A 19177-nucleotide genomic window follows, 5' to 3' on the forward strand; every position below is an offset into this window, starting at 1 on the left:
CCAGCCTCACAGTGTCAACACATTCTGTGTGTGTCTCTCTCCGTCTCACACCCAAAGAAGTAGAAACAATTGACGTAGGAGCCCAGGGGAAGACAGAATTGCACAGATTCATTCTCCTGGAGGAGCGGAGCCTACAGATTTTTTTTTGTTTTTCAAGCCCACGCCTCCCTCTAACCTCCTCTCTGTCCTAGAGGAAGAGCCTCTGCAACCCTTTAGGAGACAGAGGTGGAACAGGGCCTCGAGGTCTTGGCTGCTCAGTCTTGAAGCCGCCCTGTGCAGGAAGGGAGAGGAGCAGGGGGAGGAAAGGACAGGGCAGCACCTTTAGGCCAGAAAGAGCTTCCACAGTTAGAAGCCTCAACTATAAACGTACCAGAGAGGGGCCTCAACACAGCACAGAGTCGAGTCAGAATATGCAGGTGTGTCCCACTGGTTGGCACTCAGGATTCCAGAAGCTGCTAGAAGATTGTCATCTCGTCTACATACCTACCAGCACTTCTGCTTTCTGGCCATGATGAAAGGAGGCCCATGTTTGTTTCTCTAAGGTTTAGGGTCTTAAATGGCGTTGGATGGAGGGAGGAGGAGAAGGAAGGAGGAATAAGGAAAAGCTCCACAATGAGTGATAAGTGCTAAGGGACACCCCCACAGATGTAGTTTATATCTTTACTTAGTCACACAACATCAAGAATCGGTTAGTCCCAAGGAAGTGCAGCAGTTCATTACCTGGGGCCCTCCTCCCCCCACCCCCAGCATGCCCCACAACGCAGCACCACCACACGGCGTGTCCCGCTAGAGAGAAGGTCTAAGTGACACCTGTCCCACAACTGCCCTTGCTTGTCTGTGCTGTTGGGCAAGGAAACAAAGAAAACAAGAAAGCAACAGCATCTGAACACTTAGCATGGCAACGGGTGCCTATCTTCCCAGGGCATTTTCAGGGGACATCTCTGCGGAGCCCCGGCCCCCACCCCACCACAGCAGTGAGGAGAGAGGCAGCAGGACAGGTTTGGACATCTGCACTGGAGTGGAAAGAGAAATCAAACACAAGTTGGGCCACAGGTGGATGCTGGCACATTTTTAGATGAGGTTAAAAATGTCACGGTGTGCACAAGAAGCGGGCAGAGGAGTTCTGAGGGAGGTGATGCCCGGAGGTGGAACCAACCGTCCGGTCTACTCTTGGGCAGGAGCTCTGGGAGGGACACAGGAGCTACGGGGCCTCGAGGAAGGTGTTGGTTCGGAAGATGGAGGAGACGATCTTGCCGGTGGCGTTGATCGTGCCTTCACTGTCTGAGCTGGACTCGGAGTCGCTGCTCCCCGAGTAGGCGCCCAAGCCCGGGAGGATGCCGATGCAGACCGCAGCGGAGGGGCAGTGGATGGAAGAGGCGCTCAGGGACGTGCTGCCAAGAGACATGCAGGACGGGGTTTCTGCAAGACAGGAGGAAGGGCCGTGACTTCACCTCCTTTCCCAGAGCTGACGGGGTCCTTGCCACACGCCGGGCGCTGTGCCCCAGGCTTTACCGTAAAGCCCCAACCACCCTATGCAGTCAGCACCACCGGCACCCGCATCCAACAGCTGTGTTCTTTTACCATTGACAAAACTGACGCCACGCTCAGAGAACATTTTAAGACCGTGCAGAATATGACCAAGTAGCTAGGGCTCTTTCTGCCCCAGGAAACCCAGAGCCACAGCAGCACCTCAGTGATGGAAAGTCTCAGTCCAGGGAACTCGGGGATTTGGGGGTGAGAGGAAAAGTAAAGGACTCTACTCCACCCCTCTAGTTGTCTGTTTCCAGCCTCTACAACAACCTGACATGTAGGTATCCCCCATTTTACTGATGAGGGGGGGCCAAACGACTAGGCCAAGGTTAGCAGCCACTGAGAGTAAAAAATGTTAAACCAAATCTGAATCAAAAAATTGGGACGCCTGGGTGGCTCAGTTAAGCATCCAACTCTTTGTTTTGGCTCAGGTCGTGATCTCGGGGTCATGAGACTGAGCCCCACGTCAGGTTCCAAGCTGGGCGTGGAGCCTACTTAGAATCCTCTCCCCCTCTGCCCCTCAACACCCCCCCCCCCAAATCACACACGTGCTCTCACTCTCTCTCAATAATAAATAATAATAATAATAATAATGTACTAAAACGATACCAGAGCTCACTGCAGAGTAAGGGTTGGAGTTCAAACCTCACTGTCTCAGGCTGACAAGCATATACCTTTCTAGGATTTTGCCTTAACAAGTCCCTAACGAACATTTCACGTAAATGTGAAAAGGATACATGGTTCCAAGTATATGAAGTCAGGAGTAAGTCAAAAATACCACTGAGAAGCAAAAAGACATCTCCAGCAGCCAGTAGACAGAGTTCAGGAGCTCAGTGTATTCGCTTGTCTTATAGGAAGTTCTAAGGGAAGAGAAGCTGCTGAAGAAAGGCAGCGGTCAAACACGGAGGCGCAGAGAAGTGAAATGAGAGCTGACACTGCTCGTAGAGACACTGGTGACAAGACTACAGGAAAGCAGAGGCAGACAGTTGCAACAACTAACACGAAAGCAGATTGATTTGGCATATAAAGAATTCTTTCAAAACCAACCAACCAACCACTGAATAGAAAAGTGGACAGGGGTGCCTGGGTGGCTTAATCGGTTGAGTGTCCAACTCGTGATTTCGGCTCAGGTCATGATCTTGGGGTCATGAGATGGAGCCCTGCGTTGGGCTCCATGCTCAGCAGGGAGTCTGCTTGAGGACTCTCCCTCTCCCTTTGGCCCTCCCCCCATGCTCATTTGTGCTCTCTCTAAAATAAATAAATAAATCTTTAAAAAGAAGTGCACAGAGGCATGAACAGTTCACAGAAAAAGAACAAATGGCATTTAAACTTGGGAGAATAGGGGGCGCCTGGGTGGCACAGCAGTTGGGCGTCTGCCTTCGGCTCAGGGCGTGATCCCAGCGTTGTGGGATCGAGCCCCACATCAGGCTCCTCCGCTGTGAGCCTGCTTCTTCCTCTCCCACTCCCCCTGCTTGTGTTCCCTCTCTCGCTGGCTGTCTCTATCTCTGTCAAATAAATAAATAAAATCTTTAAAAATAAATAAATAAACTAACTTGGGAGAATAGGGGTGCCTGAGTGGCTCAGTTAGTGAAGCGTCTGCCTTCAGCTCAGGACATGATCCTGGAGTCCCGGGATCAAATCATACATCAGGCTCCCCGCTCAGTGGGGAGTCTGCTTCTCCCTCTGACCTTCCCCCCACCTCGTGCTTTCTCTCTCTCGCCTTCTCTCTCAAAATAAATAAAATCTTTAAGAACAAACAAACAAACAAACTTGGGAGAATAAACAATCTATAAGGAGGGAAGGTATGGGGAACAGGCATCTTCATATGTTGCTGAGGGAATGTGAGGCAGTATGGCAATGTCCTTCAAACTTAAATGATGTTCATATGAGAACATTCCCTGCAGCACTGTTAATAGTAGGAACCAAAAGGCTCATTAAGAGGGGACCAGTGTAAGGGATTATGATTCAGCCATAAAGAAGAGTAAAGCCTCTGTATACTGGTATGGAATGATCTCCAAGATACTGTGCTATATGAAAGAGGTAAGGGTACGTGTAAGGGTAAACTACAGTCTGTGGGGAGGGGGCATGCCCATGGACACGCATGATAACATTCAAAACGATACGTACAAGACTGGTAACAGTGACTGCCCTGGGGAGATAAGTTGAGTGGTTGGGGAACAGGGGAGACTTAACTTTTTAGTCCACACTCTTTTGCCCCTTTTGAATTTTCTATCATGTGCATATACTATCTATTCAGATAATTTTTTTAGAAAAGCAAATGCAAAAGTTCAAAGAGCATCATCATCTACTTAAGTTAGGGAGGCACGGTCCCATATATCTCTAATTAGGCCCAAGGGCATCTCTGTATTACAGCCAGGAAGGCTGCAGAAGAATGGAGAGTCTAATGATGAGAAGGACTGCTTGTTTGTATGCTCTAATTGTAAGCCTCTTGCAGGCAAGGGCTCTTTCTTCACCACCCTAGCCCCTGGGTATATAGCATGGGGCCTAGCACAGAGCAAGTCAGCATTCACAATGCATTGAAGACATTTTACAGAATTTCATTGCAAATAGCTAAATGTGGGGGTGGTGGTGGTGAAAATTTGGGACACAACATCAAATCGTACACCATTCACTACCTGAACATTCATTGTATTATTATTTTCACATATACAGCGATACTTTCAGTACTGTTAGAAATACTTGGTTAAGGGGCACCTGGGTGGCTCAGTCGGTTAAGTGTCTGCCTTCGGCTCGGGTCATGATTCTAGCACTGATTCCAGGGTCCTAGGATCGAGCCTCATGTCGGGTTCCCTCCTCAGCAGGCAGCCTGCTTCTCCCTCTCCTCTCCACTTGTGCACGCACGCGCTCTCTCTCTCAAATAAATAAATAAAAACTTTAAAAAAATATTTGGTTTAAAAAAAACCCTGCTATTTTATAAGGGTATGAATCAGTTACTCAGCAAGGTAATTTATGTGAAGCTATTCAGTGAGATGTCATTTTAGTAAGTATTTCAAGGGTTAATTGAATTTTAGGCTCTTTCTTAGACACAAAAGGAAGATTAAGCTCAGAATACCTGTGCAAGACTAGAGCTGGTCTAAGGGAAGGTTGGAAGCCAGCCACAGAAATGAAACCAAGGAGGGGTGCCTAGGTGGCTCAGTCAGTTAAGTGTCTGACCCTTGATTTCAGCTCGGGTCATGATCTCAGGGTCATGAGATTGAACCCTGCACTCAGCGAGGAGTGTGCTTGAGAGTCTCTGTCTCCCTCTGCCCCCCCCCCAAACGAATAAAGAAAGAAAGAAAGAAAGAAAGAAAGAAAGAAAGAAAGAAAGAAAGAAAGAAAGAAAGAAAGAAAGAGGAAGAGAGAAAGAAAGAAATGAAACCAAGGAACCTGGACCATGGTGGCATCAACAGAGTTTAGGCCAAAAGACCAAATCTCTTGATTATCTAGGTTTCAAGAAAGAAAAGAGACTGCAATTCTGACAAATTTTCATTCCAAAAATAGTTACGCTGTCCAAAGAGAACAAAATGGTGCCCTCTGATCTCACCCATTTGGTGAAGTTTCCTGCCAACTTCTGCATTTGTAGGACCACGTTATCATACCAAATTAACACCGAAAATTACTAATAGAGAATGTTCTTGGGATTCAAACAGATGCGTGACTTGAGAATCAATGGGGCCAACTGTGCATTCATTCACTGGCTCTGCTTGGAGCTTAAGTCCAGAGCCTCCAGTGGGGGAAGCCTGAATCTCCATTAGGGTCACAGAGCTATCTTCTGGGAGGACTAAAGGGGCAAAGCCTTCTACTGCCAAGGACAAGACTCTCAAGCAAGCTTTCAGGGGATATTCTTCCTGTGGGGCCTTAGCTTCTAGCAAAAGAGGGTATTTCATGCCCAGCTGTAAGAATGCTACTGTGAGAATGCAGGCAGGAGGACAAAGGGATTAAGAAAGGTAGCTCTGGGGGCGCCTGGGTGGCACAGCGGTTAAGCGTCTGCCTTCGGCTCAGGGCGTGATCCCGGCGTTATGGGATCGAGCCCCACATCAGGCTCCTCCGCTATGCGCCTGCTTCTTCCTCTCCCACTCCCCCTGCTTGTGTTCCCCCTCTCGCTGGCTGTCTCTATCTCTGTCAGATAAATAAATAAAATCTTTAAAAAAAAAAAAAAAAGAAAAAAGAAAGGTAGCTCTGAAACATGGTGTCTGCCTGAGATAGTTTTAAAAAGCCACACAAGTCTTCCTTTCTACTGACTGACGCAAATAGTTCCTACAAGGGAATAAGCATCAGATACAGGGCTACTAGTTGAAGAATGTTTAAGATTTCTGTAAGGTTTTATATACCTATGTGTATACACACACAGTACACACTTAATCCTATTTAAGCAGCCAATTTAGCAAGTTTCCTATATATTTAAAAGACATCAGTGAAATGGAGCTTCTATATTGCTGATGAGAATGTAAACTGGAATAACTTCTTTGTAGGGCAATTTTGCAATATTTATCTGAATAACAAATGTATATCCTGTAAGTATTTACCCTAATGTATCATGAATGTGACAGATGATGCATGTACAAAGTTATTTAATGAAACCTCATACCAGAGAAAAAATGGAAACAATCTAAATGTTCATCATAAACAACAGGATGGGGGCGCCTCAGCGGCTCAGTCGCTTAAGCGTGTGACTCTTGATTTCGGCTCAGATCATGATCTGAGGGTTGTGAGATCGATCAGGCTCCATGCTCAGCTGGGAGTCTGCTTGAGATTCTCTCCCTCTCCCTCTGCCCCAGTCCAACTTGCATGTGCAAGTTCTCTTTCTCTTTCTCTAAAATAAATAAATTTTTTAAAAAATAGAATAACTATCCTGTGGTGCAACCATATAACGGAATACTACGGTCTTAAAAAAAGAATGAAGCTCTTGGTGTACAGATATGTAATGATCCCCAAGGTACAAGTGAATTAAGCAACGAGCATAAGAGTATATTAATTAAAATAATAACGATGATGACGCTATAGGAAGTACAAACCAACCTATGAAGTATTCCTGCCAAAAAATCAACCTGAATCGATCGAGCTCTAGATCTAATTACCATTTTACAGGAAACAGAGGAATAAAGGAACACCATGGAGACACAATCAGCAAAATCTAGAGTATGGGAAACTCCGCAGGACAAAGACCCAATTTCTTTACATAAACAAAGAAAACAAAAAAATAAACATAAAGAGGAAGAAGTCAAATGAGACTTAAAAGACATAATAGCCTACTGGGAAGATGCCGTATGATGGCAATATTCTCAGATTGATCTATAGTTTCAAGCAATCCCTATCAAAATTCCAACTTGCCTTTTTTATTGAAACTGACAAGTTAATCCCAAAATTCATATGGAAACGCAAGAGACCTTGAATAATCCAAACAATCTTGAAAGAGAACAAAGTTGGAGGCCTCACACTTCCCAGTTTCAGAACTTGCTACAAGGCTGTAGTGACCAAGACTGTGTGGTAATGGCATAAGGATAGAATAGATCAATGGAAGAGCAAAGTCCAGATATAAACCCTTACATGCTGGTTAAATGATTTTCGGCAAAAATGCCATGACAATTCAGTCTGGTAAAAACAGTCTTTTCGACAAATGGTGCAGACCAACTGGATATACACACAGAATGAAAATGTATCCCTACTTCAAACCATAAATAAAAAATAACTCAAAATGGATCAAGGACCAAAGTGTCCATAAAACTTTTAGAAGAAAACATAAGTTTTCATGACCATGGATTAGGCAATGGTTTCTTAGATATGACACCTAAAGCACAAGCGAACCAGAGAAAAAAATAAATTAGATGTCCTCAAAATTTAAAAATTTCGTGTTCCAAAGACTCTATCAAGGAAACAATAATACACCCACAGTAAGAAAGACAGTATTTGTAAATCATATATCTGACAAATGTCTAGTATCCAGAATATATAAAGAATTCTTACAACTCAGCATTAAAAAGAGAAGTAACCCAATTTAAAAACAGGCTCAGGATTTGAGTAAATATTTCTCCAAAGAAGATACACAAATGACCAATAAGTACATAATGCCATCATCATTAGTCACTAGGGAAAATGAAATACCACTTCACACCCACAAAAATGAATAGAATAAAAAAGACAATAACAAGTGTTGATAAGGATGTAAAGGGATGCCTGGGTGGCTCAGTGCCTTCAGCTCGAGTTCTGATCTCAGGGTCCTGGGATGGAGCCCCCCATCAGGGTCCCTGCTGCTTCTCCCTCGCCCTCTGCCCCTCCCCCCACTTGTGCTCTCCCCCTCCCCCTCCCCTCTCACACGCTCTCTCAAATAAATATTTTTTTAAAAAGCGATGTAAAGAAACGAACCTTCATATATTGCTGATAGAATGTAAAAATGGTGCAGCTGCTTGAGAAAACAATTTGGCAATTCCTCAAAAAGTCAACCATATAAACATGGAGTTACCACCTGACCACTGAGAAATGCCATTCCTAGATAGATACCCAAGAGAACTAAAAATAGTTGTTCACACAAAAATTTGTACATGAATGTTCATAGCAACATCATTCAAAATAGCCAGAAAGTGTGAACAACCAAATGCCCATCAACTGACGACTGGACAAACAAAATGCAGCAACCATACGACGGAGGGTTATCCCGCTATAAAAGGTACTGATACATGCTACAACATACATGACCTCTGTAAACTGAAAAGGTTAAGTGAAAAGAAGCTAGACACAAAACGCCACATACTGCATGATTTCATTTATATGAAACGTCCAGAAAAGGCAAATCCATAGAGAAAAGCAGAAGAGTGGTTGCCAGTGGCTGGGGAGAGGGAAGAATCGGGAGTAACTGTTAAGGGGCATGAGGCCTCTTTTTGAGGTGATGAAAATGTTTTGGAATTAAATAGTGGTAATGAATACACATTCTTGTGAACATACTAAAAACCACTGAATTGTGTGTCCTTTAAAAGAATGAATTGTATGGTATATCTCTATTCTTTTTAAAGCCATATAGGCCAAATACAATGTATGTCTGCTCCTTGCTTGAATCCTGATCTTTAAAAAATCAATTGTCAAGAAAAAAATATTATGAGAAAATTGGGGGAAATGAATACTAATTTGCTATCTGATAATATTTAGAAATAATTGTAATTATTTTAGGTGTAATAACGGTATTGTAATCATGTAAAAAAAAAAACAACCCTTATTTTTTAGGGATACATAAAGAAGAATTATTGACAAAACAATATAATGTCTGGTATTTACCTCAAAACACTACAGTTGAGAAGGTATAAATAAGATTGGATATGTGTTAAAAACTGTTGAAGTTACATGATGGGATTCATTCTATTATCTCAACATCTGAATGTTTTAAGTTATCTATAATACAATATTTTCTAATTTTAAAAGAATATATTTATAACTGCTTATACATACATATAATAGCTCTGGATACATACATAAGAAACGTATAATACATTTCCCTCTCAGAACTGGATGGAAGAGGATATATAATGTTGAAGGGGGACTCTTCACTCAATGTTCTTTTTAAAAGTAAATTCTAGGGGCGCCTGGGTGGCTCAGTCAGTTAAGCCTCTGACTCTTGATTTCAGGTCAGGTCATGATCTCAGGGTTTGAGATCGAGCCCCAAGTCGGGCTCTACACCCAGATTGTCTCTCTGCTCTCTGCTTAAGATTGTCTCTCCCCCTCTCTCTCTGCCCCTCCTACTCCCTCTCTCCCTCTCTTAAAAAAAGAAAAAAAAAGTAAATTGTAAGAGCAAAAAATCATCAGCAACAGCCCACCATTACCAACGCTCAGCAGATATATTTCTTTTCCATTTTTTAAAGTTTTATTTAAATTCCAGTTACTTGACAGATGTATTATTTCTAAATACCCATTATTTTTTGGAGACAAAGAAATGTAAGCCCTGTTTTACAGATGACCCGTTGAGTTCAGCACAGAGTCTCAATCCCACAGGGAGTCACAGGTAGAACTAAAACCACTCCTGAATTTCTCATCCCTGATCCAGCCTCGGGAACACTCGCCTTCACTTACAACTCTGTGCCACTTAATACAGTGCCAGACTTGACTGCATACAAGCAACCACCAAAGAAACTGTACTTCTGGAGACTGTATTAGGCTTCCAGCCTCAATCCAATCCAACATCAGCAACAGCCTCTCACCGGGAGCCAGCCAGGTGAAATCAAGAAACTTGACATTTGGGGGAGACCGAGAAAAACCCTTTGTGAGCAGAAGTGATATGACCAGGGCTTTGTTTGTGTGAGCACCTCTGGGGGATCACAACGGTCATTTATCAACTCCACTGGTTTCTAACATATTGGCTGGCAGGACAGCTGACATACTCTTGGGTATAAATCCTGCCGGGTAGGAAAAAAGCTTGCTTAGAAATCCACGCATTCCTTCATAGATACAATGCAGTCCAGCCCTGTACTATGGTTCACGTGTGGTATGAATAAATGGTGAAATGGAAGCTGCCACCTACCTTGACTCTTGTCATCTGGGTCAGGGTCCGATTTCAGTCTTTTCACACTGTTGCCACTCTCTGAGCTGTAACAGAAAATACGGTTATTTGAGCTATGTCCAATCTTGGGAATTAAAACTTCAGGAATCAGGAGCTCCAATAACCATTTATATAGGTCTTAGGTAGCCTCAAAGAACTGGGATGGTCTGAAAAGTCTTCATTTCAGGTTCTTAATCTCCTTCCAGTTACATTACTGTTATCAAGACAACTTAAACCCCTGGCCAGTTCAAGGAGTGGAGCATTATTATCTTCAGGCATCACCTAAATTTCAGATTCTTTGTTGTCCTATCATTCCTCTTGGTTAGAACCACAGATGGATTGCAGGAATACCTGGACACATTCATACATGACAAAAATTTAGTTAAGTTCTTAAAGATTAAAGGAAATTCCTTCAGTGACATGCCAGAGATTCTGAAAGTCACCCAAAAGACCTTCACTGAAAGAATGTCGAAAGAACGTACTTCTCCCGCTGTGAGCGGCTTACAGAAGGCATTATCATAACCCCCAGCTCCACCATTACTGCTAATATTTAGGGCAGTCAAAAAGAGAAAAAAAGAATGCACTTCAACAAGGAAAGAACTGATCTCAGAAAGAAGGCCATAATCACAGAAGGAAGGGTTAGTGAACAAAGAAACCGGCAAACACAATCTAATTTGTGTGTTAAACATGACCATACTAAAGTTCTGGGCAGTAGTAGCATGTAAGGAAGATGTGATTATAGCTCAAAGTTCTAAGGTCCATGTATAATTTTGTAGGAAAGTAAGATAGCTATTTAACTTTAGGTTTTGCTAAGTATTCCTCGTAAGTTGCAAGGTTAGCCACCAAGAACAGAATACACAAATCCACAAACTAGCAGAAGGAAAACGAACAAAAGATTTTAAACTCCTAATTTTTAAAAAGCAGGAGGAAAAAATATTTTTAAAGTAAAAGGACAAATAACATTAAGATAGTAGAAACTATATCAAAAATCCTAAAAAAAAATCCAAGCCTTCCTGTAAAACAAGAGTAACATCCTAAATTTAAAATCACCTATTTATGAGACATTCCCAAAAATTTAACAAATAAAACAAAACCAAACAACTTAAGACCCAGAAAGACTGAAAGCAAAAGAACAGCAAAAGTGTTACCAAGGCAAATACTAACCCAAAAAAGGCTGAGCTACCTATTATATTAAGGAAGCAGAATTTAAGACAAAAACCTTATAAGAGATAAAGTAGGTTCGTTTATAATGAAACAAAGTTTAATTCACTATGAAGAAATAACAATTCTGAACATGCATGCTTCTAATTAAAGAGCTCTAAATATATATTCAACAGAATTTTGAAGAAAAACCAAGAAAACATCACTATAATGGGAGATTTCAAAATACTCAAGTATTGACAGAGCAAGCAGACAAAGATGTGAGAACACAGAAGATTTAAACAATACAATTAACAAGCTTCTTTGGTTGTACCTACAAAAAACCCAGAACCATTACAAAACACAGATTCACCTCAAGCTCACTTGGAACGTTCGTAAAAATTAACCTCAGGAATAGGTCACAAAGCTAGTTTAAAGCAATTGCAAAATCAGTACATATAAACCACAATGCAATTAAGGTAGAAATCAACAACAAAAGACAAATATTATATATCACAGACTCTAAGACACCACTGATTAAAAGGTGTTAAAATGTGTGTGGGGGGAAAGATTCATCTTAGAACCTATGAAATATAGTTAAGTTACCTTAATATGTTTGGAAACTTTAAAACATGTTTCTAACTTAGGAGTCAAAGAAGAAATCATAATGGATATTTAAAAATATTTAGTTGGAAATACAAAATTGTGTATAGTAAAAGCTGAGGAAGAATTACAGTTTTAGGTGCCTGAGAAAAAAGCTAAAAATTAGCTAGGTAACCGAAACTCGTTTGTAACAGAAATTATAAAAGAATAAACTTGAGGAAAGTAAAGAATATCCCAAAGAAAGAAGGCAGGAGAAATTAAGAAACTAGCCAAAATAAGAATAAAAGGATAATCCATCAGTACTTGGGATGAAAAGGGGGACAATAATAGATACAGCAACAATCAGAAAAATAAAAAATACTAATAACTTCAGCAAAAGCGTTTGAAACAAGACAAAATGGACAAATTCCCAGAAAATATAACTAAATAAAACAGACTCAAAAAAAATGAAGAAACTTAAATTAGCCCTATAATCACAAATTTTAAAAAGCAGGGACCAAATATAGAGGAGTTCTACCAAATTTTCACAAACCAGAACATTACCGTCTTACACAAACTCCTCCAGAGAAAAGAAAAAGAACACTCCCCAAATCCTTCTAAGAAGCTACTTTTAAACCTCATATCAAAATCACAGAAAGTGGGGGTTGGGAGGAACAGACTACGTCTCACTTATAAACACAGATGCAGCAACCTATACAAAACATTAGCAAACCAAATCCAGTGGAGTTAAAAATAATTATAATACAGCACAGCATAGGGGATATAGTTAATAAGATTGTAATGTTTGGTAACTACGCTTACAGTGAGCACTGAATAATGTACACAACTGTTGAATCATTACGTTGTACATCTGAAACTAGTAACACTGTATGTTAATTATACTTCAATTTAAAAAATATTTTTAAAATAAATAATATTTTTAAATAATACATCACAGCCAAGCTAGTTTTATCACAGGATTACAACATTAGAAAAATCCTTAAACTTAATTTTTCACCATAACAGAGTAAAAAAAAAAAAATTTCATCAATTCAAAGGCAGAAAAAATTGACAAAATTTAACAATTTGTGGCTACAAAAAAACCTTATCAAACTAAGAACATAACTTCCTTAAACTGCTAAAAGATATCTGAAAAACCAAAAATAATAAATGTAATTCTTAATGGTGAAAAGTTATAAATGTTCTGTCTAAAACAAGGATGTGCACAGTAACTGTTTCTAACATTTTATTGGTGGTCATTGCTGGTGCAGTAAGGAGAAAAGAAAAAAAAAACAAAAACAAATCAGGGGCACCTGGGTGGCTTAGTGGGCTAAGCATCTGCCTTTGGCTCAGGTAGTGATACCAGGGTGGTGGGCTCCAGCCCCCTCGGCCCCACGTGGGGCTCGGGCTCCAGCCCCCTCAGCCCCCTCGGCCCCACGTGGGGCTCGGACTCCAGCCCCCCTCAGCCCCACGTGGGGCTCGGGCTCCCTGTGCAGTGGGGAATCTGCTTCTCCCTCTCGCGCTCCGGCTCCCTCTGTGCTCTACTGAATAAATAAAATCTAAAAACAAACAAACAAAAAAAGAAATTTAAAGGTCTAAGAGAATAAAGCTGTCTTTTAAAGACAGTGACTCTCTACATAGAATTTTCAAAGGAATCCACTGATAAAAGTTAGTAAGAGTTATTAGAGTTACTAAGGTTAGTAAGAGCTGAGTGGCTAGATGTAAATACTCCAAAATCAACTGCACTTTTACAAACCAGTAACAAAAAACATCTAAAACACCTAGTAATAAATCTAACAAAAGATATGCACAACCTTTTGGAAAAAATCTGTAAGACTTCATTGAATGACATTAAAGAAAACAAATGTAGATATATGCCATGTGTAAAAAGACTCACAACCATAAAGAGCTGTTCTCTCCATAAATTTATCAAGCTTATTTAGTAAGATTCCAATCAACTTAAAGAACTTAATCTAAAATTTAATCTAAATGTAAAATTTAAATGTATCTAAATCTAAAATTATATGGAAGAACAAAGTGGCCAACAATAAATAAGACAGCCCTGAGAAAAATGTAAGGAGACTTGTCCTACCAGATACCAACATTTTTTATAAAGCTACAATAATTACACAGAGTGGTACTGGTCCAACAGACCCAAAGAACAGAAAACAAGGAACTCCCAAACAAACCCATGGATCTTGGGAAACTTGTTTTAAGACAGAGGTGACACTGAAGGTCACTGGGGAAAAGCATAAGTATTATGTAAATGTTGCTAGAAAATAAGTTTCTGGAGCCCTGGGTGGCTCAGTTGTTTAAGCATCAACTCAGGTCTTGATCCAGGGTCATGAGTTCAAGACCCACACTGGGGCTCCACGCTGGGAGTGGAGCCTCCTTAAAAAAACAAAACAAAAAAACAAAAAAACACCTTAAAATCAAATATATTTGACCACCTTAAAATTAATTAATGAAAGTAAAAAGAAAAGCTATAAGCTGTGAGAAAAAAAGTCAGCACCGTATTTAAAAAAAAACAAACCTATGAATCATTAAGAAAATAAAAATAACCCAGTAGAAAAATGGCAATATATATGAACTAGACCTTCCATATAATAGGACACATGAATGGCAAATCAACATATAAAATGTCAGCAACATTTGTTAACAAGAAATGCAAATTAAGACCACAAGGAGACATTTTACAAAATCACTATATATTGGTGTATCTGTGCTGTCCAGTGGCGCAGCAATTAGCCACACGTGGCTCTTTAACACTTGAGATATGACTAGTGTGGCTAAGGATCTGGATTTTAAATTTTAGTTCTAATTAAATTTAGATAGCCACAGGTGGCCAAGGGCTCCTGTACTGGACAGCAGAGCTCTGAAGAAACATTTGCACATACATAACAAAGCATGCCCTACACCTCTCGACTCCATTTGTCATAGTTCAAACACGCATCCACAAGAGAACAGACACATTTTGGTATTTCATATAAAGCACCATTATACTGCAAGGAAAATGAATGAATTACAGCTATACATACGTGAATACACACACACAATTTTTTAATCACAGAAACAATTTGAGTGAAAAACCAAGATCATAGATCATATACAAAATGAAATTATTTTTTTAAAATTCAAAACCAAGCAAGCTATTATACCGTTTAGGGATACCTATATAGTTAGCCAAAACCAACCCAAACACAAACAACACCCCCTCCCACACACACACCCCGAAACTACGAAAAGTAAAGACGTGCAGAGAATGATCAAGCAGATGTGGCAGGATGGGGTGAGGATGGCAGGCAGGGAGATGGCAGGGAGAGGGAGCACAGAGGTAGGCTCACTCGTGTTGATCGTGTCCTAGGCACACACCAGGCATCAGACTTTCTTTCACAAGCACCAGAATCATCCATGCAACTTGCAGGATGAGACTCCAAGACCTCACTTCAAACTTAATGAGCCAGAATTAGTGAGAGGCCTAGAATCCACATTAACAAACTCCCGGGTGATTCTAATAAACCCAGGCCTAGGTAGATGAGGAACTCCTGCCCTAGGAGACTCATTTAGCACCTTGCCACACAAAACAACAATAAATGATGATCTAATAAAGGTGAGCTAAGAACTAAGTAAGGGAGGCAGTTGTAACGTCCATTCTGCTAGCAGCAAGACACTGCCGAGAAGTATCTAAGTGCCCACCTAGAGGGCCCTTTCTTGGTGAAGTCAAATAAAACTGAACCAGGACCAAATCCTGAAAGACACTGGGCCAGGCATGAAAACTTCTATGAACTTAAAAGGAATAGGGGTACCTGGGTGGCTCGGTCAGTTAAGCGTCTGACTTGATTTCGGCTCAGGTCATGGTCTCAGGATTCAGAGATGGAGCCCCACATCGGGCTCCCCGCGGGATGTGGAGCCTCCTTAACATTCTCTCTCTCCCTGCCTCTTCCTCTGCACCCCCCCAAAAAAACCTTGAACGGAATAATTCATGGCTCAGGTGACTGGCCCTTTTCAGGTTACCGCCACTCCTGCCCTCCACTGCTAAACCGTGCCATTTTTATATGTGAGCGATGTTCCGGGGAACATCTGCAACAGACGGATGGGGCTCCAAACCACAACAGCGCATCAGTGCACTCTCCTGAAAACCTGTGGCTGCTTGCCAATACACCGCATTGCTTTTCCTAATAGACTGCACTCAAACTTCACATTATTTCGTCCGTGGTATGGTTGGTCAAATTGAAATGACCAGATTTCATCACTCCGGTGCCGTTTCAGGATTTAGCAGGGGAGGAGCAAACCTAAGACAGAACTTATCAAAACCTCCAGGCAGTGCTGCCACCCCACATCCAGCAGCAAGGAGCCCAGTCAGGTCTGTGCCACGGTCACAGCTTCCACAGTCTCACAGGCCACATTGCCTTTGCAGCAGCTGTTCCCGCTGCCCGGTATGTTCTCCTATCCCTTGTGTGCCTGTCAAAGCCCTAGTCATCTACCTGGCCAACATCTCCCTCTAATGCTTTCCCTACCTTCCCCGACCTGAGCTCACAGGCCCTCTCCAGGGAACTGTGCGTTTCCTCCTCCCTGCTCCCGGGAGACCCTACCCAAATCCCTTCACACAACTCACTACCTCATTTGCCTAGAAACAGATGCTCAAATATTGAAGTCCACCTCTCCTATTACTTTGTGACCTTGGAAAAAAGGTTCTCAACCAATCAAACTTATACTGTGTAGACTTGCGGAAAGAGTAAGATCATTAACACAACGGAAAGACTTAACACAATGCCTGCCACATGACAGGTGCCCAATGAAGAGTAGCTATTATTCTGCTGAATGAACAGAGAGACAAAGCTCAAAGACTATAAAAGACACCAAATCTGAAGGGGAGGGAGAGGTAGGGCTATCAAAGAAACGTCACCAAGACTGCCACTTAGGTAACCATTTGCTCAGGCTACCATTACAAGTGGCATTTCAGAGTACACAGTCAGAGGGAGACTGAAGTCGTGTGAGTGCTGGCTGACCTCTTATGTTTCACAGCTCCTGCCAACAGCTTTGCCTGGGAGAACTTGTTCTTGGTTTCTATGGGTTTCACAGCCACTTTCTTCTCCACCTCCTTCTTGTTTTCTGGAGAAATTCCAACTTTGTTAAGATTACTGTGTTAGAGGTTAAGGGTCACAATAAGCAAGAAGAGCTACAGCAGGACAACGGTAAATCAAGAGAAGACACATAATCCATGAGCTCTTCAGTTCTGCCATGTCATGTTTAGCCTATTTATATTAAAAACAATGCCCTCTCCTCTTTATTCTGCCAATCATATGCAGATGATTTAAAGAGAAATGAAGGTAACCACGGAGGAAGAAGGCAAATCAAGCCAAATATATTACAGAAAAGCAAACTTTTCCCCTCCGATTCTCAGTGAAAATCTAAGTTACGGTCAGAAACCTCCCCAACGACACGGCCACAGCTTGCTGGGGAAAACAAAGATCTTAAGAAATATAAATGCCACAGAAAAAATGTGGCTTCCCTGAAAATTTTTAAGTATTTGCTTTTTTCGCCCAAGGGTAAAATCAAATCCTGCAGAATGTCCTATGACCATCAGTGGCATTCAATCTTGGGCATCACGAAGACTAACTTCTCTGCTGGTACAAGACAACATCAGAAGCACCTTAGGGCTCATTAAAAAAAGAGTCCCTCCCCTGTCCCAAACCTACTGAATGAGGACCTCCAGAGGCCCCGGAAACTGTTTAAACCTCTCTTCAAGGTGATTTTTAATGAGAAACCCCAGTGCCTATCCAACACAAGAACCAAAATGTTTTTATAAGCACAACCAGGGTCACCTGGGTGGCTTAGTCGGTTAAGTATCTGCCTTCGGCTCAGGTCATGATCCCAGGGTCCTGGGATCGAGCCCCTCATCAGGTTCCCTGCTCAGCAGGGAGCCTGCTTCTCCCTCTGCCCCTCCCCCTGCTCGTGCTTTCTCTGGCTCTCAAATAAATTAAATCTTTAAAAAATAATACATAAAAAAAATAAAAGCACAACCAGGGGCACCTTGGTCAACAAAGCATCTGATTCTTGGTTTCAGTTCAGGTTGTGATCTCGGGGTTGTGAGATCAAGCCCCACACTGGGCTCCACACCCACTCAGCAAGGAGCCTGCTTGAGATTCTCTCTCCCTCTCCCTCTGCCCCTCCTTGCTCATGCTCACTCTCTCCTTATTAAATAAATAAGCACAAACAGTTCACTCCTAACATCACTTCTTGCAGGCCTGACGTCAATCTCTGGCTGTCAAGGTTTGTCACTTTCTTTTGTTCTCTCCACCAGCCCCTCCTCCCCTTCAGTTTCATACTCTCACAACCCATTAGGCAATAGTTTTAAGTGCTGGATGTGGTGCAATTCTTTAAGAGGCAGCAGTGCCTTACTGGAACAATAGTGACATCTAGTGACCAAGAAATCAAAGAAGCAGGTATTATCAGCCCAAAGGGGTGGGCGGAGGGGTATGCGGTCTTTGAACACTGAAGAAAACCGGATATCAGAAATAAGGAAATTCTAATTCTGATCACTCTTCAGGCACTAACTCTGTTCTTACAAGCACCGGTTACCTTAAATATTTGCAGTATTCAATGGGGATTATGCAAAATGCTCAGTACTATTCTGAGTTTCATCAATTTATGGTTTCAGAGTCAACATGGAAGCTGATAACATGTGAACATTACATATTTGGTTTTCTTTTTTCTTTTTTTTTTTTTTAAGATTTTATTTATTTATGTGACAGAGAGACAGCCAGCGAGAGAGGGAACACAGCAGGGGAGTGGGAGAGGAAGAAGCAGGCTCCCAGCGGAGGAGCCCGATGTGGGACTCGATCCCGGAACGCCAGGATCACGCCCTGAGCCGAAGGCAGACGCTTAACGACTGCGCTACCCAGGCGCCCCTATATTTGGTTTTCTAGAGTAAAAACGAAAGAATCAGATTTCATCCTTCTAATACCAAACGCCAAAACCCACCAGCACGCTGATTTTTAACTGCAACTCCATTGTTAAGGGATAAACTCTTAGAGAATTCTTAATATTGAAAAATAAAATAAAAATGGAAAAAAATAAAACACGTGTGTGTTTATAATAGTAAGACAAACAGAAATCAACACTTCACTTTTTATTCTTTTAGAGTAAAAAAAAGTCTCCACCTTTTCTTTTGGGGGGGGGTGTAAAATTATTACTTTTGATCCAGAGCCAAAGCATAAACCATTTTTCCCCTTAAGTTCCTCTCCCCCTAAAATGCTTTAAAAACACAAACACACCTCAAAAATTTCAAAGAATTCATTAGATGAGGCATTTTTTAAAATTACATGGTTCTTACATATAATATTGCTAAATGCTGGTTTAATCTGAAGAAAACAAGAGTTCTGTTGTTTATATGGCATAAAC

General features: G+C 41.6%; 1 protein-coding gene across 8 annotated transcripts in view; it reads right to left on the bottom strand.

Moving 5' to 3' along the window:
• Positions 1–1054: 1054 nt before the first annotated feature.
• Positions 1055–19177, bottom strand: part of PSME3IP1 (proteasome activator subunit 3 interacting protein 1) — a 33694-nt gene continuing 15571 nt past the window's right edge. For all 8 annotated transcript variants that reach the window (XM_087870455.1, XM_087870452.1, XM_087870450.1 and 5 more), the window contains 3 exons: positions 16783–16915; positions 10034–10098; positions 1055–1419 (listed from right to left, as the gene is read on the bottom strand). In XM_087870455.1, the coding sequence (XP_087726581.1) occupies positions 1202–1419; positions 10034–10098; positions 16783–16915 (416 nt within the window). In that variant the 3' untranslated portion in view covers positions 1055–1201. The remainder of the gene's footprint in view (positions 1420–10033; positions 10099–16782; positions 16916–19177) is intronic.

The sequence above is a fragment of the Ursus americanus genome, chromosome 21, assembly GCF_024610735.1.
Source record: "Ursus americanus isolate L20-20 chromosome 21, mUrsAme1.1.p, whole genome shotgun sequence".
Taxonomy (NCBI): domain Eukaryota; kingdom Metazoa; phylum Chordata; class Mammalia; order Carnivora; family Ursidae; genus Ursus; species Ursus americanus.